Consider the following 26,153-nt stretch of genomic DNA (forward strand, 5'->3'; position numbering starts at 1 on the left):
ACTGAGATTGGGTGAAAGATAAGGCACACAAAAACAGACAACCACACCAAGTGGGAATCGATCCCACACCACCCTGCCTAGCAATCACCTCAAAGCAAAGTGTACTATACATGGTCGTTTTTTTAAAGCCTTACTATACTATGTCGTTTTTTAAGAAAAAAAGCCTTACTATACTATGTCGTTTTTTACGAAAAAAGCCTTACTATACTATGTCGTTTTTTACGAAAAAAGCCTTACTACACTATGTCGTTTTTTACGAAAAAAGCCTTACTACACTATGTCGTTTTTTACGAAAAAAGCCTTACTACACTATGTCGTTTTTTAAGAAAAAAGTCTTACTACACTATGTCGTTTTTTAAGAAAAAAGCCTTACTACACTATGTGGTTTTTTAAGAAAAAAGCCTTACTATACATGGTCGTTTTTTTTACAAAAAAAAGCCTTACTATACATGGTTGTTTTTTACGAAAAAAGCCTTACTATACTATGTTGTTTTTTACGAAAAAATCCTTACTATACTATGTTGTTTTTTACGAAAAAATCCTTACTATACTATGTTGTTTTTTACGAAAAAATCCTTACTATACTATGTCGTTTTTTACGGAAAAAGCCTTACTATACTATGTCGTTTTTTTACGGAAAAAGCCTTACTATACATGGTAATGATGATAAGGCACGCAAAAACAGACAACCACACCGAGTGGGAATCGATCCCACGCCACTCTCCCTAGCGATCACCTCAAAGCAAAGTGTACTTAGCAGACTTCCATGAGGAACACCACCCCCAGATGAACTCAATCTGTCCTGAAACGGGTTCAGAAAATGCGTGAGTATTGTTCACCCCCTAGCGCGCGCTCCTAAATGCACGACACCGCTTTTTCAATAACGGTTAAGTGGAGCGCGAGGGAGAAAGTCAACATGACGCTTTCACGCGAACGCGCCGCCGAGAGAAAGCAGCTCACCGCTGGAACGGCTTTTTTTTTTCCGTGTCCAGGCAGGAGGAGCGTCCCAATTAAGACGGAAGGAAGTGCGTGCGTGCTTGCTGTTGTGGCCGCGCGTAAAAAGTGCGTCTGTTTGGACTCGCCTTCCTCCTCCCCGCGTGGTCTCGCCACGCGTGCGCGCGGGGAAAACTTGGCGGCATGCTGTGCCTCGGCAGCCGCGCGGACGGCTGGAAAACGCCGGAGCAGATGGAAGCGGACTCGGCGAGCTGGGTGAGTGCTTTTTTATTTTTTCGCTTCTTTTCAACGCCGTTGCTCCTGTTTCGACGCGGCTTCAATGACGAGTCGGCTTTTAACAGAGCGGATTGAACGTGGCTCGAAGGACGGGGCTGGCTAAATCGTCATGTTTATCTATTGCGTCTTCCATTAAACGCCAGATAGGACGCGGCTGTTGCTCGGGAGTTCAAAGGTGAAAGTTGACGTCCTGACCTTTTTTTAGGCAAATTCTGGACTTGGAAGAAAAAGCTTAAGCAGAATAGTGTTTTGTTCCTGTTGGATTAATAATAACGGGCCCTAAAATCGGCATAATGATTTAAAATATTTGTATTTGACGTTGTTAGTCCTTAAAATTCTCAATATAAGCATATATAATGACTTATTTTATTTGGAAAATATTTTTTATTTAACCCTTAATCTGAGGTGACGATTATGTTTTCATGAAATATTCTATTCTTTGACGATAAATTGAAAAAAAAAACTTTTGTTCAGTCTAACGAGTCTACTAATATTTTCTCCTGTAATACTCTTATGATTTGAGATCATAAATAACAGCATAAATAATTAACGTGCTTCTAGGGTTTGAGCTTTAAATAAGCTTTGACGACCATTATTGAATGGAAAATTGACGTTTATTGATGGTTTTTGATGGGGTGGCCTCAGAAAAATAAAATGACAATCTTTCTCCGTCAATAGCAAGCGAGTGAATAATTTATTACATTTGAAAACTGTCTACTCAGCTTTTTTTCTCTATAAACAATGTGAACCTGGAGTGTTTTGACTACTCGTAGCTCCAGATGCTCCCCTTAAATAAAAGAAGACACGCCTCAGATTGTTACCGTGAGTGTCATCCTTATGGAGTTGGAAATTGCTCCGGAGAAAAAAAAACTTGAAAGATAACAAAAAGAACATTGTAATCTTTTTCTCGCTCGACATGGCATTCAAAGGAGAATGTTGGGTGGAAATTGTCTTTCTTTTCCATCCATTTCTGCCCATTAATTCTTTCATGTGGAGATTTGTGTGCGGCTGGGAAGAAGCGCACGCACAAACCGACCACTAATGCAGCATAGTGCACGCTCTCGCTCGCTCGCTCTCTTGCTCGCTTTCTATTGGTCTTCCAAAACTGTGGATTAGAGCACCATTGCATTTGACAGGAGTGTAATATGGCTAATGCATGTTTCCTTTTCTGCTTCATTGTATCTTTGTCCCTTTTCTGCCCAGTCTGCAGTTTGCTTATTTTCTAGGTCAATTTGATCAAGAAATGAAGGAATTAATGACTCCAATTAGAGCATATTTTTCATTTTCCCCAATGGGGCAGCGGTTCATTCGTCTGATTTTGGTGAGGGTGAAGCGTGGGATCGATTTCCACTGGGTGTGATTGGGAGTGCAAATGGTTGACTGACTGGCGACCGGTCTAGAGTGGCGAGTCAGCTGGGATGGGCTCTTGTGCCTCACTGACTAGGATAAGCGGTGATGAAAATGAATAAATGAATAATTAGGACTAATTAGAAAAGATTGAAAGAGTTTCTCTCACTCTGAATGGATTGGACGTCTATTAAAAGGCACTAAAACACAGCTTTGGCTCTTAAAAGAAAGTGTAAATACGACGACTGCTTTCACGAGGCAACCCAAAAAGTTATTTCCTTTTTTTTTTGATTGGCCATTGCTTCTATAAATGGACACATTTTTTGGGGTCACCTTATATTGTGTTATATGCTGTAACAAAATGTTACTCAAATGAAAACGAACACTCTAAAATGTGCGTGGTTGTTTGTATCCATGATTTAAAAGTTACCTGGGATAGGCTCCAGCACCCCGTGACCTTAACCAAGACGAGCGGTGTTGGAAATGAATGATCCAAATGATACCTGAAACCGAATAGAAAAACAGAAGGGCTACGTAAGACAAGAGTAGGGCAGAATTGACAATGATAGAAAGACGCCCAATCCATTTGGACTCGGAGGGTCGGCCGCGAAGGAACCGTTCAGGACCTCCCAGTTCAAATTTGATTGGCCGTCTACTCGCCTGAAAAGTCTTTGAACTAAATGTACCGTTGTGTTTCAGAGTGGCGGCGTATCGCTGAACGGGCGACGAGCGGCGAGCCGCCCGTGAAGCGCCGCGGTCGCTATGTACCAGGAAGTGGCTTTCCTGGCCGGCAGCACCGAACACCAGTTCCCCACTTTCCACTTCAAGCCCGTGGAGAACCCCCAGGAGGTCTCGGCCAAGAAGGGCGTCTTCTACAAGCGGGCCCAGCGCCTGCTCCAGCCGCAGCGAGACGACGAGGAAGGGGCGGCCATCATCAACGTGGGGGGCATCAAGTACCGCATCCCGTGGTCCACCTTGGAGGAGTTCCCCATGACCAGGCTGGGGAAGTTGCGCGGCTGCAGCAACGAAGCCGAGATCATGGACGTGTGCGACGACTACGACGGCAGCCGCAACGAGTTCTTCTTCGACCGCAGCCCGTCGGCCTTCCGCACCATCGTCACCTTCCTGGCGGCGGGCAAGCTGCGCTTGCTCCGCGAGATGTGCGCCCTCTCCTTCCAGGAGGAGCTCCTCTACTGGGGCGTGGAGGAGAACCAGCTGGACTGGTGCTGCCTGAGGAAGCTGCGCCTCCGCCAGGAGGAGTACAAGGAGATGCGGCGGCTGGAGGAGGAGGAGGAGGAGGAAGCCGACTCGGTGGTGACGCCGCAGTCCTGCCGGGAGAGCCAGCAGCTGGCCGCCGGCCAAGCGGAAGAGGACCGGGCGGGCGGCTGCATGCGCAGGCTGAGGGACATGGTGGAGAACCCTCACTCCGGGATCCCCGGCAAGATCTTTGCCTGTCTGTCCGTCGTGTTCGTGGCCATCACCGCCGTCACCCTTTGCGTCAGCACCATGCCGGACCTCCGCGAGGAGGAGGAGAGGGTGAGTGACTTTGTCCACTTTGTAAAAAATATGGCCATATTTTCAGGCCTGTGTAAATAATACAAGAAAAAATAAATCAGGTTAAAATACACTTTGAAACAACAACTGGTTTGATGTTTGCAAAATATTTTTTTGCACTTTTTTGGCCTTTTTAGCCTACTATTACTACTACTACCACCACTACCACTACCACCACTACCACCACTACCACCAATACTACTACCACTACCACCACTACCACCACTACCACCACTACCACCACTACCACCACTACCACCACTACCACCACTACCACCACTACCACCACTACCACCACTACCACTACTACTACTATTTATTCTTTTTTAGCATAAGCTATCCCACCCAAAGCGGACACTTTAACAGTGTTTGATGGACTAGATTTTCATTTATCTAGGTTTTGCATTATTTATAAAATAAACTCAACTCCAAAACATTCGCTCCATGGTTTGCATCCTAAAATTTCAAAACCATCTAGAAAACGGTTTCCACTTTTCGCCATTAGAAACAACCCACCAATCATCCCGTTTCTCCCCCCATTTTCATTTGACGATTAAAAATCACTCAAATGAAAAAGGGACCTTTGCAGAAACCCCCAAAATAGAACTGGCCACATGTTTAATTCAATTTTCTGTGGTACGAAACCAAGAAAATAAATAAAGAATGAATTTCTGGGGAGTGTTCTCTATGCTCTTTGAGCGAGACGGCCTTAGGGAAGCGCGCTGCTCCGGTACAATTCCGATTATGTTGATGCGGCAGCCCACCTACGCTAGCCGGCGTGGAGCTTCGGTGTAAATCATCTCGACAGACGCGAGCTGAGGGACGTTCACCGGCGTCGCCTTATCGTGCTCACTGCCTTTGTCTTATATTTGGGGGGATGCCAAAGGTTGGATTTAAATCTTTTGATCACCAATCTGATTCCATACAGTTTAAATGACATATCCTTCAAGTCAGGATTCTAGTCGGACTTTTATAGTTGGACAAAGTGAAAAAGCGAAATTAAATATTTGGGAAAATAAGATAACCCTGAATACTACGCATTACCAGTTGTTGTTTTGAATGAAAAAACATCCTCTTCCCACGAGGATGTGAACTTTAAAGAACATTCCATTAGTGCCACTCATGCCTTTAAATTTAAAACCCATTTGGACTAAACCACAAGCGCGGCCTCATTTAAGCAAACTGACATGATGCGAGAAGACTTTATTTATCTTTTTACCCCCCTCCATCCAACACCTCTCTCCAAGGAAATGCCACAAAGCTTCTTTGTCAAGTTCCCCTAAATCTTAGGCTAACAAATCCAATCTTGTCCGACGTTTCTTTTTGGATGAAACAAGCACTAAAGGATATTGAGTGGCAATCCTCGCGAGGATGTAAGGGTACAGTTAGGAAGAGTCACCAGCTAATCAAATACGGAGCTTTTTTTGTATCCCTCCCGCTTTTTCCTTCTTCTTGGAGCACCCTCCAATCAGGCCAAAGTGCTTTTGACGACCTTCACCGGGGGGAACTTAAAAGATTTTTTTTCTGTATTGATTAACATAATATTAAAAAAAACATTTATTCATTCCTGACTATTGAAGTCGATAGACGGTTACGAAAGCATCTTATTGGCCCCCATTCATATTATTTGACCAATTAAATCATTTTTTTAACTAACCCTTACAAGGCACAGTCATTTAACGCATTAGCCATTGGCGGTACTGGGTGTCCAATCCATTTCAACAGGGAGGGGCGAATGAATGAATTGTGTCCGGGAAAAAAATTGAATACATTTCTATAAAAGGGGAGGTGAGGAGTCAATAGTTTTCACGCTCGGCTTCCGCTGTGACGATAAACACCCGACAGGAAGTGGAAAACACACTCGTTAGCCCCCGACACGTTGACAGGGTCGTGTTTGTTTGCGTGTTTTGACGTGGTTGCAAAGTAGGCTTTTAGAGCTAAATTGCATTAAGATCAAAATGCTGATTTGTGGCTAGAGGAAAAAGCCTCCTGCAAAAATAAATATATTTGCAAATATTATGTTTCGTGTGCAGTTGACTACTTCCTAATTGCATTTGGCACGATCACGCCATCAAACGTAACCCCCCAAAAATGTCTTTTTATGATTCCCTCATGGAATGGAATGCCTCCAGATTGAATTATCTTTATTTTGCACACGAGCCTGCAGCCAAAGCCTCGGGCTGAGCGGGTTGTTGTTTATTTGCCGCTCCTGGCGGACATGAAGCACTCACGCAAATGGAGTGGAATTGAAATGAATAATTCTAACTGGGAACATTTAAGAACGCATGTGTATTCTGAAAGTGAAACAGATTCAAACTCCCGACTGTGAGGCAACAAAAGCTTCTTTTCTTGGAGAATGGCATTTTTTTTTGGGGGGGGGGGGGGGGGGGGGGGATGTGATCCGTCAGTGAGATTCACATTATACATAGTCTATGAGTCAATGTTGGCTGAGCAAATTTTAAAAGTAACATTGATTTTGACATTCTTATTCATCTAGAAACATGAATATGAACTACTTGTTCCAGCTTCCTTCTAATTGCACCCTACAAAGGGAATGCTTCATAAGTCCAATTGGTAAATGCATAAAGATGAAAAGCATGCCAAGGCTCCTTTGCACTGCACTTCATGTCTTTTGACTTAATAACCAAACGTTTTTTTTGTAATTATACGCTCAAATATTCATGAGCTTGGCTGGTTAATGACAATGAGTTCAAGGAGGGCTTTTTCCGAGCACACCTTTGATGGATCTTTTTTCTTATTATTTTCTTTTTTAGCAGGCTTTATGAATAACGTTTCATGTCCGTTTTTACAGCAAAGTAACATGAGACGACTTTGGAAACGCTTCAAATTCTGGTTTCAAACCCCAAAAATAAGTCAGCCAATTGTTTAAAATTAAACTTGTATTGCGCACTCATTTCCCAGTCCGAATGGATTGAACGCTTAACGCCATTCAACACGTGTTTTCGTCTTTACGCCATACTTTACTCAAAACTGTGCTATTCTCAACCGACAGTGGCTAGCAAAACACTCTCTCACGCCTCCCCGTGGAAAAACCAAATGTACCGACCGCCTGGGTCAATAAAGGGTTTAAATTAAAGCTGATTGGCATTTGCTCATTTTCTGTATATATTTTGAGTACATAATAACATACCTGGCAGATGTTCCTCACCTTAAATGAGTGCTTCTGGTTTTGTCCTGCAGGGCGAATGCTCTCAACGATGCTTCAACATTTTTGTCCTGGAGACGGTGTGCGTGGCCTGGTTCTCCCTGGAGTTCGTCTTGCGCTTCATCCAGACTCAGAGCAAGTGCACGTTCCTCCGCACGCCGCTTAACGTCATCGACGTGGTGGCCCTGCTGCCCTATTACATCACGCTGATCGTCGACTCGCTGTCGACCGGCGGCAAGCCGTCGGGTTCTGGGAACAACTACCTGGAGAAGGTGGGGCTGGTCCTCCGCGTCCTGCGGGCCTTGCGGATCTTTTACGTGATGAGGCTGGCCCGCCATTCGCTGGGCCTGCAGACGCTGGGCCTGACGGTGAAGCGCTGCACGCGGGAGTTCGGCCTCCTCCTGCTTTTCCTGTGCGTGGCCATGGCGCTCTTCTCCCCGCTGGTCTTCCTCGCCGAGAGCGAGTTGGGCGCCAAGCAGGAGTTCACCAGCATCCCGGGCAGCTACTGGTGGGCCGTCATCTCTATGACCACGGTGGGCTACGGCGACATGGTGCCCAGGAGCATCCCCGGCCAGGTGGTGGCGCTCAGCAGCATCCTGAGCGGCATTCTGCTCATGGCTTTCCCCGTCACGTCCATCTTTCACACCTTCTCCAGGTCCTACGTGGAGCTGAAGGAAGAGCAGAACCGAGCCGCCAGGCAGAAGCCCGACTCGCAGGACAGCACCAAGTCTCAGAATAGCGAAGACTCGCAGGACACGGACAGCTTCCAGGGAGCCGCCGTCTCGGCCGCCCACAGAAGAAAGTCCATGGCTCCTCCGCACAGGGATCGCTTCCAAACTTAGCAGCGCCTTCCAGACTAGAAGGAAGTCTGCTTCTGTTGGAAACCATCTGCTTGAAACGAGCCAGTCCTTTATTTTGACTTTGGAGGGAAATTAACGAAGGAGTACTGTGTGAGAGGTTAAGTAGAATAAAAACTGCCATAAAGACTTTTTTTTTAAAGCGGGTTCAACACAAACTGACCATCAGGATGAAATTGGTCTTAAAGTCCCACTATCACACACAATTTAAATGATATAATCATGTCAAAGAGTATTAAAAAAATAAATGATCAATACTGGCATAGCAAAATTTTGCAAAAATAATTTTTGGGAAGCGTTTGCCTCTGCATAGTTGAAACCAATGGCATAGTCACGGACAAGGATTTTGCCAGAGGGCGTGAAACTCAATGGATAACAGTCCTTGGGACACGTTGACGTTATTGTGTAATGATTCGGAATACAAAATTGAAGTCAATCTCTGAGAACGTTGTTCTGGGGAACAAGTTCCAACCGGACCCAAACCATTGAATTCTGTGATAGTGGGACTTGAATGTCATATTCAGTAAAGGTCCGATTATGAGATAACAAGAGCATTTTTTCCCCTCCATCCACTCGGATGGGTGGAAAAGGGAAAACAAGATCAGATGGATTCTTTAGATCCTCAGGAACCGGGACTCCAATAGCAAAAACCTATGGACCTACCAATCAACATTGAACTATTACAACTGATTCAACAGAACAAAAAAAAAGATATCAATCTTGTTTTGGAAGCCGAATGATTCCGAGTTATGTCTATAGAAATTATTGATTTGCTGTTTCCCATTTACTGTCTCATTCAGTATGTGAGACGTGTGCCGGGTTAATTATAAGCCATGTGACAGCCTCAAAAAAAAGAGCGGCTTGGCTGTTTGTGAGGAAATTAGATTGACGAGGAGACGACAAACAGATTGATGCCGCTCAAATGAAGGAAAAAAAACGAGGGCGAGATGAGTTGACTTAAAAATCAATGTTTTGGTATTGGTTTTGCTAGAATAGAAACCAGCATATGCTGAATTACTTAGCAGTAATGAGTCTGGACGTCTATCTACGTCAGTGGCAAGAAAGTAAAGCTGTGAGCGATTACGATAATCTTCTTGTAAGACATTAATTATACCGTTCATTCTAGTAGTTTGACTGTACATAATGTAGTCCTATTTGTTTTAATCCACTTTGACATTTGTGTACACTGTCATTCTTCAATCCATGTTAGCACGTGTTCTAGTGTATCAGTCGCTGACAACCCTTTAGTCATATATTAAAAGCTCGGATGAAGTGTAAAGGGCAAAAAAACAAAAAAACTACAAGTCTTGATTCCTTACCGCCTCGGGCAGAAGAAACCAAAGCACTGACACGCTTTCAGCCAAGTCAGCCGTCGAAAATAATGGATTTCCTCCAACCGAGAACGCGGTCTGCGACGAGAGTGCCTTGTCGGGAGAAAAAGTGTTAAACTGTAAAAGTTATTGGAATGAAGCTGTGCTCTCTTTTCCAACTCTGCGTAGGCATGTTTCATCCGGCACACCAAGCATGAGACTATTGCACTGTATGCAGTTTTATAGTTGTACTTAATAAATGGCTGGATTGAAACCACTTGCCAAGTATTTGGGTTTGAAAGAACCTCTGTTGGAGATTAAAAATGGAATAAAGATTCTAACAGAGTAGGAAAACGCTGAAATTGTGTTCCCCCTACTGCGCTTAGAACATCCGAAATTGTTTGTACCCATGTTTGATCCCCTTTCCACGTTAACGTTTAATAATAAATGGACTGTTTCCGCGACTGATGTTACCGCATCTTTGATAAACAGTGACAGCGAATGAGGGGAAAGTTTCTCCGGCTGCCGAACAGATACACAAAATAAATTCACCTTGTGTAAACCCTTCTCACCGGGGTGGCCCTTCGACAAATAACGTTGTCAGAAACGAAAATGGAATAGGTCTGTCTAAGGATAGCTGGGAAAATTAAAGCAGCAGGCGACGGAATGAGTTGTCATTGTATATAAAGTGGTCAGATTGGAAAAAAATAAAAGGGAATGGGAAATTGCTTGTAAATGTGCACTTGGTTGGATAATGTCCAGGACATTTACAGCTCTTGTATAAAAGCGTGTGGCGCTCAATGGACCGTCTTTGAAAGGCGCAATCAATTTCTTGAGAATTATCTGCGCTGTGGCTTTTCGATGATGGATCTGGGGTCAAGAAAAAGGTCAGGAAGTGGAACTTGGCAACCTTCTTTTGTTCCTAGAATGACATCCTCTAAATGCAAATATATCCGTGCATCATGTGACCTTTGTTGGTGAATTGACAACAATTTTACAAATGAATTATATATTATATTTTAACCCCCGCCAACATTTCTGATCTGAAAAAAGAGGTGATTTTACAAGATGGCATTGTCTTGAAAATGATTTGAATACCGTATATTCCGGACTATAAATCGCACCTTTTTCATAGGCTAGTATTCAATTAACACTTGTTTTTCTTTTCTCGAGTTAACTAAAGATTTGGTAGGTTAGATGCCTGTTCTCAATTTTATTTAAGAAAAAAGCCTTACTATACATGGTCGTTTTTTTTTTTAAAAAAGCCTTACTATACTATGTCGTTTTTTTAGAAAAAAGCCTTACTATACTATGTCGTTTTTTAAGAAAAAAGCCTTACTATACTATGTCGTTTTTAAGAAAAAAAGCCTTACTATACATGGTCGTTTTTTTTACAAAAAAAACCTTACTATACTATGTCGTTTTTTACAAAAAAAGCCCTACTATACTATGTTGTTTTTTTAAGAAAAAGCCTTACTATACATGGTCATTTAAAAAAAAAAAAAAAAGAGCCTTACTATACTATGTCATTTTTTAAGAAAAAAACCCTTGCTATACTATGCCGTTTTTTACGAAAAAAGCCTTACTATACCAAGAAAATTGCTCTCCCACAAATGTGACTTAGTATATATATATATATATTTTCTTCTTTGTGTATTCTTTGGCTGGTGCGACTTACACTCTGAAAAATATGGCACTTGTTTTGACATTTTTCATCCAGTGTACATACATACAATGTACAGTGGTTGAGTCATTCCTACTGAGTCATCACAGTTTTTAATGAAACTTGGACACAAAGTATAGCTGCATAACAAGATGAAATTCAATACATTATTGTTATCATACCTAATATTGGAGCTGCTCAGCAAACACTTGAAGCAAATACACTGGGTGAGCCTCTCTCTCTCTCCATGTGGTCTTTATTCGGTCCATTTTAGTCACTCCATTGTTGGTGGATGTTCCAGAGGTAAACAGAAAAAACTCCATTAGATAAACCAGACATGAACCTGAAAATACAGGCACTGGGAACATACAATTTAAATTTTGAGCATCATTTTGGTTTGCGTTTAGAAAGCGTTATTCAACAATAAAACAATGTAAAAAAAAAGGAAAAAGAACAGCTACAAAAGGGTTAATACAAAAATGTAACTCATCAAGGATTGGTAAAATGCTGTCGGAATAACATAATATAAACTAGCATTTCCTTAAAGGAATATTTTGCTGGTATGGGTGGGACAGCAAAACAACAACAAGGAAATATGATTTGGAATAATAATAATAATATAATATATTTAGGCATATAGGTCAAAGCCACCTCCAAAGAACAGGAAATAAATTTCTAAAAAAGAAAAATTGATAATGGACAGCCCTCTTAATATGATGAATAAAATAAAAATTATGGTCAGTGGCTGAGAATATATATCGATATGATTTGTATAGGGCTCTGACACCTGCAGTGAGAATAAATCAACAGTTCATTATTTTTGGCTCTTCCTTCCTTTGGCCATTGATCTTCAAGACCTGCTATTGGCTCAAGCCCAAAAACAGGGTGAACTCATCCAAGAAGGACATACCCCGAGCTAATACTTCTTTTTGATGGACCTGTTTAATATGCTCGGCTGCTATAACGGTTCAAAGAGAGCACGAGGACGGACATTGAGGCCAATCTGGCCAGCGTTTCTTCACTATGACAGCAAGCATAGCTCAAAAACAACCAAAACAAACAGCAAACGTCATTCGGTACATTCAGTAATGCGTTCAAATTGAATCGAGAACGCGGCGAGCTGTGACCTGACCTAGGGTGTGCATTAAGGCAGAGGGAGGGGCGGCATGCAACAGTCAATCCGCATGCTTTTCCCTCAAAAGCTGGTCCATAGAGTTCAGTAAAGGTGTGTAAAGATTGTCCACGTGCACAGATTTCACAGAGGTTTTCGAACCTGGGTGTCCAAACTCCGGCCCGCATCAAATGATGAAAATATAATGGAACATGGCCCGCACAAGAAGCTTAATCCAACCTATATTCTGTTCTCTCTTGGAGCTCAGGAGTGAAAACCGTGTGCGGTCGATTGGTCGCCGGTCTTTTGGTCGCCGTCTTTTGGCCGCCGGTCTTTTGGTCGCCCGGCGACCAATCGACCGTGTACCGTGAAAACGTGACATGCCGAAATCAAGTAGATAGTGAAGTGTAGAAGTTTTACATAAATTTATATAAAAAATAATGTGTGGTGATAAATTGTGCTCTCTTTGTCGTGATTTTCTGGACTTTACTTTTTGCTGTCGCTGAGGTTTTTTTTCTGGAATGTTTGTTAGTGTATAGTATATAGATTTTTAAAATTTGATTATGCAATATTCTTCGAACTTTGAATTATCATAATTATTTAGTTCTTTGTAGCCCTTAACTCATTGGTCCATTGACACTTCTCGACATCAGATGCATTTCAACTGCGAAGGCTGGTATTGATGTTGAATTTTTACCCGATTCCAATGGTCTATTTATCAAATAAAAGTGGACATGTTAAGTTCTCCCTTGCATCTCTTGATTTTTTTTGGAAAGCGGGCTTTGTAAAAACAATCGAGTTTGGACACCTCTAGTTCGCAAGTGTGCGTAAGGGTAGAAATTGTGGTCTGAATGACATTTTGAACAATTCAATCCTTTGCAAAAGACCATTTTCTGGGTTTTAAAAGGCATTCTTTCAGTAAATAGCCCCTTATACAAAGAGTTTGCTATTTTTCTTGTTGCTGCTTCATATCGATCCAAAGTTCTTCTGTCTTTTGGGGCACTATTAAAGTGAAAGGTGGGCAAGGTGAATGAATGCCGGATCTTCTGAGACCCCTCTGATAGGAGGTCATATATTAAAAAAAAAAGATGACCAAAAGAACGTTTCTTTAGTTTGACCTTCCTGAATATCTGATAATTCCATGGCATTTGCCCCTTGTGCATTCCAGGAGGCAAAGCATACTGTGCTTTTACATCAAGCGCATGTTAGAGGATAAATAACGCAAACCACGTTGGTTTGCTTGCAGCCAGTTCTCCTCCTTTAAAGGGCTTTGGCACTGGTGGTGTGGGACGCGGTGTGCGAAACCGGCTTTTGTGGGTAGAAGCTATAGTAGTAAACCTGGAAGAGGATGGCAAAGTCCACCAGAACCTGAAGCATGCCGCAAGTCCAGAACTGCACGGGGGCTTGGGTGAGAAGGAAGTAGACCGTCTTGAAGGTGTCGCCGCCCGTCCACATCAGAACCATCTTGACACTGCAAAGGACAGAGAATATAGCGGGTGATCATTTTTCCTAAAACGCCACCGAGAACTGGCACACCCTCCATCGTCGCCGCGACCGGCAAACTGTCTCAGTGGGTAATTTGAAATCAATCGAGCTGATCGAGCTAATGCCGAGCTCGACGGACCTCCCCTGACATAGGCCATCACTCACTCAGCCGACCGGCCCCCAGTTCAAATAAATCACAGCATACGTCCAAATCCCAGATGACACTTTCTATTTAAAGTGTCAATTTCAATTTGCATCCATATAGTCCCCTTCCCATTTTTTTCCAAATGACTTTTAACCCTCAAACAGAACATACCCCAAAATAATGGGATCAGCAGTCTGTAAAACAAGGCATATTTGTTCTCTCCCAAAATTCCATATCTAATCCAAGGGTGTCAGACTCGGGTTGGTTCGCAGGCCGCTTTAACGTCAACTTGATTTCACGTGGGGCGGAACATTTTAGATATAATATTTAGATTTTTGTTTTATAAATGGATTAAAAGAACTGGATTTAAAGCCCTGAATATTCGTTTTTTTATAGATCTAAAACAATGTTTATTTTAGCTTTTTTTAAAATATATTTTTAGATTTTATAAAATGATTTTTGAATTAAAAACAGAAAAAAAAATGATTAAAAAATTACAATTATTGATTTAAAAGGGGGGAAATCAGGAATTTTAATATACATCTATACTCTTCATTTTATTTTCATCCTAAAACAGAAAGTCAGCACTCATGATTGACTTTCCCGGGCCACACAAAATGATGCGCCGGGCCAGATTTGGCCCCCAGGCCACCACTTTGACACGTGATAATCCCTTTTCATTGTTTGGGCCCATTTGTAAAAGCCTTTCCATTTATCTCAGATTGCCTTTTCACTAGTCTCACATACATTTTCCATTTATAAAAGCCTTTCCATTTATCTCAGGTCGCCTTTTCACGAGTCTCGCATACATTTTATTCCATATATGAGCTATGAGAAAGTCTCAATTCCTTCCGTTTCAACGTGGCTCTCTGTACTCGCTCGCCTCTCTGCTGCACGGCAACCTCGCAGTTTCAGTGAGGAGCTTGTTAGTGACGTTCTTAGTCAACCTCCTCCTTGTCAACTGTCGTCTTGGTTATGAGCGCGCCTTGCCGCAGGTAACCATGAGAGAGGCGGGAATCGTGTTTGATCCAGTCCTCCCCCGCCTCTCCAACACAGAAGAGGCCAAGAAAACATAGTCTGGACCCTTTTTTCCCCTCCTTTTGAGACACGTGCTCTGTGGCAACAGTGATTTCTGAGAAGAAGTCTGGCAGCCCTAAATTGGACATCTAATGTCAGCCAAAGTGGGACCACAGGTTCGTTAAAAACGACGCAGGTGTATCTGTGGTAAAAATATGACTTAAACTTTATGGAGGTAGGTTGGAATTACCAATGATCACTGCATTTTGAGATGTTTTGAATCAAGTGGGGAAAAGATTGGGTTTTTTTGGTATGTTTTTAGTTAGTTAGTTATATTTTTAGGCACTGTAATCTTTGAATACTCTGTCTTACTTCACTTGGTTTTATCCGATTAGTTTAGACCCCACCACCACCCCAAAAAAGAAGAAAAAAAGCAGTTAGTATTAGTAATAGGGAGGCCTAAAAGCGAGTTAGAAAATATACTATATCAACTGTTGGATCACCACCGCTTTTCCAAAAAGATAGGATCCCTGGACCCCCCCAAAAAAGATATACATACAAGCCTATACAAATTTGTCAACTGGAAAGATTCTGTGAAAGCATTTTTTGCTGGCGTTTCAAATCTCTAAAGCAAACAATTTTGAAGAAAATCAAATTCCCAACAAATCATCACCATGTAAAGTCTCTTTATTCTACTTGTACACATACTGCAACTAGCAGCATCAGTCCTGAAGTACTTTTTTTACTCCTCGCAGTGTTTGTGTAGTCCAACACACGAGCCTTATAAGGCTACGCATGGGTGTCCTATCTCCTGTTAAGTGTTTGTGTTGTTTTATGGCAGGCCACTTAGCATCAGTATGCAGCTCTGCCGTCTACAAGCAGCAGCCTGAAAACTACGACTCAAGCCAAATATTATAGGACTTAAGTATCCTGTTTAAACTGCTTTTTTTGCTTCCCCATACGTTAAAAGAAAAATGTATACACATATGTAAGCGACACCCACACAGAATATCAGGATGAAATCAACCAGGTTTGTCCACACATGAACAATATGTCGTATTTCCCGGACTATAAGCGGCACTATTTTCTCAGTTTCGGCCTGGGACAAAAAAAAAGTTTTTTTTAGTTAACAGATGCTTATGTTTATGGTTGTTAAATTTAAAAAAAAATGACTTACTACACTCCAGTGTGACATGAATATTTAAACCATTCATTTCTCCTCGTTGTGAATTATTTGGCTGGTGCGACTATGTTCCCAAAATAATCAGATTTTTATGCAAGCTGATACAGTGAGTAATTTAAAAAAAATAAGAGGGAACAGTTAAATGAACCTGAGCACCATTGTGGAACGGATCACTCGTGCTATTTATCTCCAGAAAAATATGACTACGTCCTCACGGGCCAATTGTCTCAATCGCGTGCTCCGTCGTGTTTCATGATTAAAAATGAGCTTTCTGTTGCGTGTCTAACAGTGCAGAGAGTGTTCACTAAAAGACCAAGCGGCGTTGACAATTCCTCCAAAACTCGGAGTCGTTATATCTATGAAACCTGACAATCAAACCGATGGCTGAGCTCTGAGCACAAAAAATAATTAGTTAAAAAGAAGGCACCATAGATGCTTTCCCTCAGACTGGACACTTTGGAGAAAGGGGAGAATGGTTTATGTCTCGCTGTGTGTCTGCTTAGACATTCATATACACACACACAGACGTTGGTTCATGGTCCAAGTTTCCTAGTGCCCAAATGAATGTTCCGGCGCGAAAATAGCACAGCGATAGATGCAGCAGAGCAGCGCGTGGACCTTGAACGAGTCAGGCGGAAGTAGCCTAGCAACTGCTGTCAGCTGTCAACAGGTTGCATCGGCAGGACTGAGAGAAACAAGACAATGGCTGCTGTTATGAATTGGAAAGTAAGGACGGACGGACGCGTGGAGGCTTTTTTCAAGGTCGTCTTGTTTGTGCATTGCGACACTTTTTTTTCCATGTTTACTTCCCATGACGTTGATGCTAGAACAAGGGTGTCACTCGGGTTGGTTCGCAGGCCGCTTTAACGTCAACTTGATTTCACGTAGGCCGGACTATTTTAGATATAATATTTAGATTTTTATTTTATAAATGGATTAAAATAACTGGATTAAAAGCCCTGAATATTCAGTTTTTTAATAGATCTAAAACAACGTTTATTTTAGCTTTTTTATATATATTTTTAGATTTTACAAATTGATTTTTTAACTAAAAACATAGAAAAAATGGATTAAAAAATTACAATTGTTCATTTAAAAGGGGGAAAATCAGGAAATTTAATATACAGCTATACTCTTCATTTTAATTTGATCCTAAAACAGAAAGTCGGCACTCATCATTTACTTTCCCGGGGCCACACAAAATGATGCGGCGGGCCAGATTTGGCCCCCGGGCCGCCACTTTGACACATGTGAAATAAGTAATTCGATGTACCTAAATTATACAAAGACAGCGTGAACATTTTTCAAAATACAAGGCCTTCGCTTGGTAGGTTTTTTTCCCGTTCCAACAAGACATTTTGACAGCTTTTTGCTTGAGCGATGTCTACCTTAGGGATGTCCCGATCACATATTTTTGCATGCGATTTAATCGCCATTCAATTCAAAAGATGAGAAACGCATCTAGTTGAAGTACAAGACGACCTCGCATCACTGATCATTTGATTTTACGGTATACAACTTAAAACCTGATTGCCAGTGAGGATAGTTTTCCAACTGGGTGGGAAGTTTCAATAAACTAAGATAAAAGAATGGAGCAGCACACAGTTTGTATGCGTGTACGGGCAGCTCAGCGGGGGAGCCGTCAAGGCGGGTTAGTTGGAGCGTCGGCCTTCCCGGAGCGCTCTTATCTGACGATTGCAGAAGACCCAGCGGCAGCCGAACGACACGCAAACACACACACACACACACGCCGTGACAAAGCTTTTTATCAGGCTCGTAGACGTCCCACAATGACTTATCTCCTATTACGTTCCCATCCACCCTAAATGCCGCTCTGTATCATATTACGTTCCCACTCCAATATCCATTTATCACGACATTAAAGTACCCAGCATTTCGGTTACTGTCGGTTTTATGGCTCTAAAGGTTAAAATGTTCCGTTTGGGGAAACAATCACCGGCTCACTGACGACTATTTTTATCTAAATGGAGATGACCGCCTCGATTAACACGTCTGACACAAACAATAATGAAATAAGTTGCTAGGGAACCTTGTTTGGTTACACCGAGGATTCAGGTTCAATTTAGATTAGATTAGATGAGATAACTTTATTCATCCGGTATTCGGGAAATGTCATTGTCACAGTAGCAAGAGGGTGAGAATGCAGACACAGCCAAAATTTGGGTTTACGGACTAATTAAATAGGCTGGAGGATAACATTAATAGACCAAAAAAAGTTTGGTATTTCTTACCTTAATGCTCGTAAGGTGATGGGAAAACAGTATTATTTTTGAGACCCTCACCTCATGCCTTCTGTAGACTTGTTCTGGTAATTGCAGTAGAGCTGTGGCGTTCCCAGCATGGCCTCACTGAAAACGGCCAAGAAACCCAGCGTCTCCACGAACAAGGTCGACTCGAGCAGGACGTAAGTGATGTACGCCGCCGTCAGCGTGAAGGCCGCCACGCACTGGATGTAGTCCAGGAAGCGGCTCCACAACCAGAAGTAATTCCAGTCAAATTCTAAAAAGAATATACACGGTGAGGCGCAGTACATTGGACGCAAAAATGGGCAAGCTTACAAAATGCTGGAAATCTTTTGATTGACATGATCAGGAAAGCGATTCATTTAACAGATAATTATGGGAGAATTGCACGATCAGATATAGCTTATATAGAAAAAACATCTCTCAGTTTTTAATAAGGCTGGTCGCAGTGCCTATTGAAAATTGAAACTCCAGTAGCAAAGTGTTTGAAACATTTAATTAAAAAAATATTAAATTGTTCAATGTTTTGACCAGCTCATTTCTAACACACAGCAGTGTTTTTTTGGTTGTTGTTTTTTAAGGTTTTAGTCACCAATTCAATTTTTTTGTGGGTGTTATTGGGTCAATACCCGTGAATAATAAAAATACAATGTAATTACTTATATGCCTATTGAAACTGCAGTAGCAAATAAAAATTGTTCAATGTTTTGACTGTTCATTTCTAACAGACTGTGGTGGTTTTTCTTTGTTTGTTTGTTTTTTAGGTTTTAGTCACCAATAATTGTTAAATTTGAATGATAAAAAATACAATGTATTTCAAAATAAAAATGTACTCATCTACCAAAGCAAAACATGCTCAATTCAAGGCTAAGCTACTTTGAGCTATTCCAATTATTCTTTTCTTTTTTTTTTGCACCTCCACAAGTGTTTAAGTGAGAAATTAAGCTTCTTTTTATAGACAAATGAATTAACGCGCAGGCAAAAAGGCTTCACACTTGAGCTGTGAATGAATGCTCATGTGTATGTTATATATATATATATATATATATATATATATATATATATATATATATATATATATATATATATATATATATATATATATATATATATAGGTTAAAAAGTAGATGTCTTTTGTTTTTTGTTTTTCTGAGAAGAAGCCAATGAGATTTTCTAGTAAAAAAATAATTGGTGATAAACCTAACCGTTATGGAGGTCATAAAATCCCTCATTAGGTGGACTCAAATGAAGTAGCTGTTAAGTGTTTAAACACCCTTTGCAGTCCATTATCTATTGAGCAGATGAACAGCAAATTTCTTCTGTTAACTTCACCTCTTAATCAGCCAAAGCGCCAACTTTGATGACATTTTGAGCGAATTATTGGATGAAATCGGCTTTCATCAGTGAATTAAAGCACGTGACATTTACATGACATTTTTAAATCAATACCATTGGCGGCACAAAGTCTTGATGAGGCGAATGCAATTGTTCTAGCGAGAGAATAAAAAGTCAAATATATATTATAATCGGTGGGGAAAGAGCAGAAAGATCACTGGGAAGAAAAAAAATGAACCAAAAAGTGCAAAATGGAGAGGACGTCTATCGCCGTTAATAGCGGCCATTGAATTAAAAAAAAAAAAAAGATAAAAAAGTAGAATTTGAGTAAGGGCATTCGTGCGCCCCAAAATTGAATGCACCCTGTGTGGTCGCCTACATTGCGCATGGCAAAAACTGACTCCTGTGTAAAGTTCACCAACAAAGAAATCAAATTACGAGCCCTCCACCTCCAGATTAGGAAGTAAACATGCTAAGCAAATGCGACCGCGCGTGCTGAAAATCCTCTTGGCGACACAATCACGGAGATTCCATTTCCAAAGAACATTAGCCACGGTTAATTATGAAGAAATAATTAAAAAGCTCTCAGACCGTGTAAGAGGCCAAGTCCTAATATAGATACGTGAGAAAGCAACACTGCCTCGCCGTTTGCTGGCAAATGTCAAGCTGTTTGGATAGAAGAGCCTGGTGTTATAATGGCAATGTTCCGCGCTGAGAGCAATTACAGTATAACGTGTGCTATGATTAGGCCTTACACAACGGATAAAAAGGTGTGCAATCAGGAGAAGCACACGGGCGGAAAGAGAGAGTGAAGGAGAACGCCCCGCTGACTTGAGGAAAAAAAACACTGGCACTGATGTTGGAGCTTTTCACTTCACTGACAGCCATCACCTTTTGTACAATGGCTATAATTGACCTCTTTCCAAAGTAAGTTTGATGTCACTTAGGGGAATTAGGCTCCACCCATGATTCCAGGCGTTGTATCCGTGTGCGGTCGATTGGTCGCCGGTCTTTTGGTCGCCCGGACCGCGACAACGGGCGACCAAAAGACCGACGACCAAAAGACCGGCGACCAAAACAAGGTAAAACAACACGGTCTACGCATCAATAAAAGCCAACAATGGCCATGAGCAGTTTCACCGAGCCGACGTGTGAGTGTATAAGAGTTTGTATGTACATGCGTTGTCCCTTTAAGAAGCTACGTCAGTCAGGGTCTTAACAAGTTCTCCAACAAAAAACAATAAAAGTCTGGGATATTTGGAGCTTTTCTTTAGCCTAATAATTACTAGGGCATTAAGTATGACTAAATATAAATTCGCAGTTTGTATTTAGGGAATTTGAGCAACGATTTAAATGGTAATTATCAATAACCTTCCAGGCGACCAAAAGACCGGCGACCAATCGACCGTGTACTGTTGTATCAATGAGAACCAGCGGGATGAGGCACTGACTCGTATGACAGGGATTGTGGGTTCGAGTCCTGTCTAGGGTGATTTGGCTGGAAGTCATTTAAAAAGGGGGTGATAAGCAGGGCCAGTACAGCGGGGGGCTTTGAAGATGCTCTCTTATTAACATAACACAGAATGATTATAATGTTACATAACCAATTTTGGATGGGTTTAAATTGGTGGAGGTTTATGACGACCAATGAAAAATTGTCTCTTTCTGCCATCTCCTGTTCAGGCAAAAAACTGCAAGATATAATTTGCTTTTTGACACAACTGTATCAGTATTATTTTTTATTTTCAAATTAAAATGATTAAAAGATAATGATAAGTGGTATTGAATATGTTCCATTTCTAAGAAAACACTTCAAATATGAATTTTTGCCCTCCAAAGCACTTTTTACTAAAATAAAATGTAATCTAAAATTTAGAAAAATATCTTAAACTGAGAAAATGTACTCCTTTCTTATTTTAGCTTTCAATGGAAATAAATAAAAAGAATATTTACCATTTTTCTTTGTTGGTTAAAAAAAGAAAATTTTAATGTTTTCCTCTTTCTTAATTTTAAAGTAATTAAATTGACAAAATAAAAAGGTCAAGAAAATATTTTGACTGATAAAATTCATTTAAGAACTGAAGAAAAAAGGATTAGCTCTGAACATGTCACCATCAGACAATAAATTTAAAAAAAATACTTAATCTTGAATTGCAGAGGTTGTTATGATTCGCAGGCACGGACGGGGGTAGCATGCATGAGGGTCATGATTGGACAAGATATGCAAGCAATTGGGGTGTGATCAATGCTGTTAGTGTCAACTGGCAAGGGTAACGTGAGCAGATGTGGATAGGCGGACACATAAAAGATGAGTACCTACCCAGAAAAAGCCTCTTAGGAATTCGGACGTCCTCGTCCTTAATGTCTGAGGCTACAGACGGAAAATAAACGCACAAGTAAGGAAAAGAAGAAGAGCTTGCTTTGGATGTCCATTTCAGAGAAAGAAACACGACATCATGACAACGATAACAATTTGGGGGGGCAGGCAAGAGAATGGCCAAGAAGAACTTGCTGCAAAGGGATGGGATCTGCTGTACGAAGCAGGCAATAGTTCCTTCCAAAGTGCTACAAATTCTATCGATATTACCATCGGCTAATTAAAAAAAACAGGTTTTATTTTTCCATTCTCAATGTAGTATCGGTCAATTTGTGTTTTGATTGATATGACTGTGAAAGTGCTAGCTCATATTTTCTCACCACTTGAACTTACAATCTTGACCATTTGCCTTGCAAAAACCACGTATTTTGAAATATACAGCCAAACTAATTTTTTGATACTATATTTCTAATATCTCGCATTCAAGATTGCATTTTATCACAAGTTACCAGATCTGGAAGTCAGATTAAATGCCTCAGCGGGCACACAAAAAGAGACACACACCACAGGGCTTCACTCACATGATAGATTAAACCGCGATTACGTAACCGCTTGGGTAAACAGAAATGGACAGCGCCCTTGGAATTTAATCTTGAAAGTAGTGCGCCATGAAATTTTAGGATGGAACTTGCATGACTGTTCTAGAGACGGACGGAGTTTCTGACCTAGAAAGGAGCGTCTTTTCGTGTTGAGTTCGGTGGACACGCGGACGTTGGTGCACAGGTTGAGCATGGCCAACATGGTGGCGATCATGATGATGCTTTGCCACAGTAGCAGCGTCTCAAAGTAACGGCCAAATCTGTTGGGAAAAAGTAAGAAACAATCAATTTAGAGAAAATGTTAATTAAAGTTGCTGCATGCATACTTCGTAGTAGTTTTTGTAGTAGTGGGAGTCAAAATTGGGGTCAATCTTAGTAGGTGACCCAGTTTGTCTGGGAACTATGGAAAAATCTTGATTTACAGTACCACAAAAATGGGACCTGCACCCTTAAAAAGTGTGCATGAATCAATTTTAATTCCAATTTGTTGTGGTGCTGTGAATTAAGATTGTAATAGACCACAGTGACTACTCACAACATAAAAATTATGCAATTTCACAGATTAATTTGAGAGAAAATTGCTATTAAAATTCCTGCACCCTTCACAAAGCACGCATTTAGGAATTACGAGGACACGTAAATCAACCACTGCTTCGCCAGCCTTCTGTTTTGAATGGAATTACCGTAATGCTTGGATGAAGCGGTCCGGCTACTTTGAGCGTCCACTCTTTTGACCACGAAAACGCGAATGTTTGTTCCCATTCGGTCAGTCCAATACTACACCATTATACAATGCATACTGTCAGTATTTAAGCTGCAGGTTTCTCCAATTTAGTGAAGTGATGTGTGTTATACGAGCATTATTTTGGTACCTGAAGAGGATTCGTAGAATGTTGGCAACCAGCAGAACCAAGCACACGTATGTGGAGAAGCCCTCGGCATTCTGTGTTCGCCGGATGTCTCGGTACTGGGGGATATATGGAAAAACCCCACCGAACATCATTGCCCCGGCCGCCACCCAAGACACCAGCCAGTTGATCACATTGACTATCTGCTCAAACGCTTCGTCTTCCATGACTAGGGACTCGTCTGAAACCGGGTGTCGGGAAATCCACACACAACCCCGACGCCTTAATGCCACGCCATCATAAAACAGCGTGAGATGCGAGACGACATTGACCACTCGTTGCGAATGAGAATTAACTAATCATTTCTCCTCAAAAGTACTTTGGATCAGTCTGATCTGTTGTTTGGAGTGGCTGAAAGTACAGAAGCTAAACTTTAGCATGAAATCCACTCCATTTCATATCCGGTGTTGACTTTTTTTTACATAAACGCTGCACTCGATGAACGTGTCAAAACGTAAAAGATGCGTTCAAGTGCCAATCGAGTTGAAAGTTATAATTGTTTAGTTGAAATAAGAGTTAGGAAAGAGGAAGTTTTCCAAGCCTACCGGGACCCTTCGGTCGCTTGCAATCTGCTTATATTGATTGACTGATTTCCCGTGGACGTCACATTTAGCGTCACTTTTACGACCAAAGATGTTTGACTCATTCAAGATAGTTCATTCCTTCCACGTTCAGCCAAAAATTAAAATGCAAATAAACGCCTAAACCTAGAAATAATGATTTTGACTTAAGATCTATCTAGTCAACTTCCTTGATTTGAATTTGTTTATTTTTATAAAGAAATGGCGATGTTTTAACGCGATGGGATCACTCATGCACATTCGATTGAACATGTTCACATTATTTGCAGCATCTGTCAATGCCAATCTCTTGCATAATAACAGAAATATTACCATTGTTAATAGTTGCTGTGGCGAGTTATTATCATTAAATATACCGAAATATAGCAACGGAAAGTAAATGGTTAATAGAAATTCGCTCATTTGTAAAACATGAATGGAACGACGACTCAAAACTGGCAAGCGCCCAGAAATGACATGTGGACTATACCGGCAATACTTTACTTGCACTTTCAAAGTTAAACATACCACTTGTCAAAAAACACGTTTGGGACATATGTATATTTTTTTTCCACACGAACAAACCTTAACTAAACTAATAAGTTTCAACCTAAGTGGATAATATAAAAATATAATGATTTGATCATCAAATTTCTCAATATGCAAAATATACATTTGAAGGGACAACATCTGCAGAAGGAAGTTATGTCACTTTGAGAATGCCAGCAGAAGTTGAATCAAAGTTACCGAGAGCTCGTTGCTAACGCTAAAAATGGATGCACTTTCCCTTCCATTTAAATGACATTTTAAAAAATGGTTTAGTGTAGGTATATTGCTCACAGATCGATGATCGAAACGCCTGTAATAGGATGTCAACATCTAAAAGCAAAGCAACCGAGGAGTTAACGCAAGTGGTAAGTTAGAACGCTGTCCTTTTTTGTTTTTATAGTCAGACTGTTCACCATTGTTTATATGTTCTACCTAAATATTTTTGGACAGATGGAAGAAACAATGAATCGAGTGGAGGCAAGATTTCAGGCCATCACTGAACAATTGGGATCACAAAATATCCTTTTTAGTTTTTGCTCTTCTGGACAAGTCATCTTTTGAGTCATTAGATGGGGGGCACTATTTTTGGGTCCTTGTTTGTGACTGCAAATGTAGTAATGTAAAGGTTGCTGGAAAAAAACATCAGAACTTCATCAGAACGCCATATTTTCCAAAATAGGAAATTGATTCTTTGACCATGTCACTAGATGAGATGGGTACTCGAATCAACAGTCTGGAGGAGAATGTGATGGAGCTCACGGCCCAAGCCAGCATGGACGACCTGCCTATTTCCAAAGTGACCGACCCTCTTCCCCAATAAATGTTTCATCACATGCACTTTTTGAGAACAAAAGATGCAGCCAATCAAGTATTACTTACCAAGCAATAATGTATGCCTTCGCTACCTCATGACAGCACTTATGATTATTCTTCTTGAAGTTCAACCCGATGTTGTTGGATTTCGCTAAATCAACTTTGCTTTGGCACTTTACAAGAATGCCTTTTGCTAGAAACTGACGTTTTGAAAATAGGTTTCTTTGTGTTTCATCATTTTTTACGACATTCGCCTTTTTAATTTAACTGTTGAAATCCTTTCTACTATTTATTCTGAGGCAACTGTATTAGTAGATTAAAACCAAAAAGAAGTCGTCATGAATCAAAATCAATCTATGCACTTATTGGCTTTGAAAATGCCAAATCTGTACCGCAAAACAGAAAAATGCAAATAAATGTGCTTTAAACAAGTGTGGGTGTTTTTCCTCTAGAAACGGCGCAACAGCTCCTACTAGCGAAGTCACTATGGTATTGCATATATTTTTTTCCCTGTCGCTGTCCATGGTGCTACTTTCTTTTCCTTTCAATGTAATCTTTCCAGTGACCATTTATGTTCTCCTACGTTGACTTTGCATCACTTAATTGAAGTAAAATCTCCCACCCAGGGAATTTGAAGGTAAAAATTACTTGAATTAAATAAAAAAAAAGACTTTTTACAAGCATCATTGCAAATGACCTGCAGATGTCAGTATGTATCAAAACAGTGCATTCTCCAGCTG

The 26,153-nt window shown here is 40.9% G+C and overlaps 3 protein-coding genes across 5 annotated transcripts; 2 read left to right on the forward strand and 1 right to left on the reverse strand.

Annotated features, from left to right (window-relative positions):
• Window positions 1-1,064: 1,064 nt before the first annotated feature.
• Window positions 1,065-9,738, forward strand: kcng2 (potassium voltage-gated channel, subfamily G, member 2). 2 transcript variants are annotated; one of them, XM_077590351.1, is made up of 4 exons: window positions 1,065-1,209; window positions 3,277-4,113; window positions 7,333-7,569; window positions 7,651-9,738. In XM_077590351.1, exons 2-4 carry the CDS (start codon window positions 3,340-3,342, stop codon window positions 8,137-8,139), a joined length of 1,500 nt encoding a protein of 499 aa, XP_077446477.1. In that variant the 5' UTR covers window positions 1,065-1,209; window positions 3,277-3,339; the 3' UTR covers window positions 8,140-9,738. The 2 variants fall into 2 exon arrangements, with proteins under 2 accessions (XP_077446477.1, XP_077446476.1); XM_077590350.1 differs by having other exon boundaries at window positions 7,333-9,738.
• A 1,627-nt stretch (window positions 9,739-11,365) lies between these two features.
• slc66a2 (solute carrier family 66 member 2) lies at window positions 11,366-24,088 on the reverse strand. 2 transcript variants are annotated; one of them, XM_077590353.1, is made up of 5 exons: window positions 23,456-24,088; window positions 22,710-22,843; window positions 21,988-22,038; window positions 18,372-18,588; window positions 11,366-13,709 (listed from the first exon to the last, which is right to left on the reverse strand). In XM_077590353.1, the coding sequence occupies exons 1-5, from the start codon at window positions 23,656-23,658 to the stop codon at window positions 13,499-13,501; spliced, it is 816 nt and encodes a 271-aa protein (XP_077446479.1). In that variant the 5' UTR covers window positions 23,659-24,088; the 3' UTR covers window positions 11,366-13,498. The 2 variants fall into 2 exon arrangements, with proteins under 2 accessions (XP_077446479.1, XP_077446480.1); XM_077590354.1 differs by lacking the exon at window positions 21,988-22,038 and having other exon boundaries at window positions 23,456-24,087.
• A 660-nt stretch (window positions 24,089-24,748) lies between these two features.
• Window positions 24,749-25,845, forward strand: hsbp1l1 (heat shock factor binding protein 1 like 1). Its single transcript, XM_077590892.1, has 3 exons — window positions 24,749-24,965; window positions 25,051-25,117; window positions 25,305-25,845. The coding sequence occupies exons 1-3, from the start codon at window positions 24,921-24,923 to the stop codon at window positions 25,418-25,420; spliced, it is 228 nt and encodes a 75-aa protein (XP_077447018.1). The 5' UTR covers window positions 24,749-24,920; the 3' UTR covers window positions 25,421-25,845.
• The last annotated feature ends 308 nt before the right edge of the window (window positions 25,846-26,153 follow it).

The sequence above is a fragment of the Stigmatopora argus genome, chromosome 21, assembly GCF_051989625.1.
Source record: "Stigmatopora argus isolate UIUO_Sarg chromosome 21, RoL_Sarg_1.0, whole genome shotgun sequence".
Lineage (NCBI taxonomy): Eukaryota > Metazoa > Chordata > Actinopteri > Syngnathiformes > Syngnathidae > Stigmatopora > Stigmatopora argus.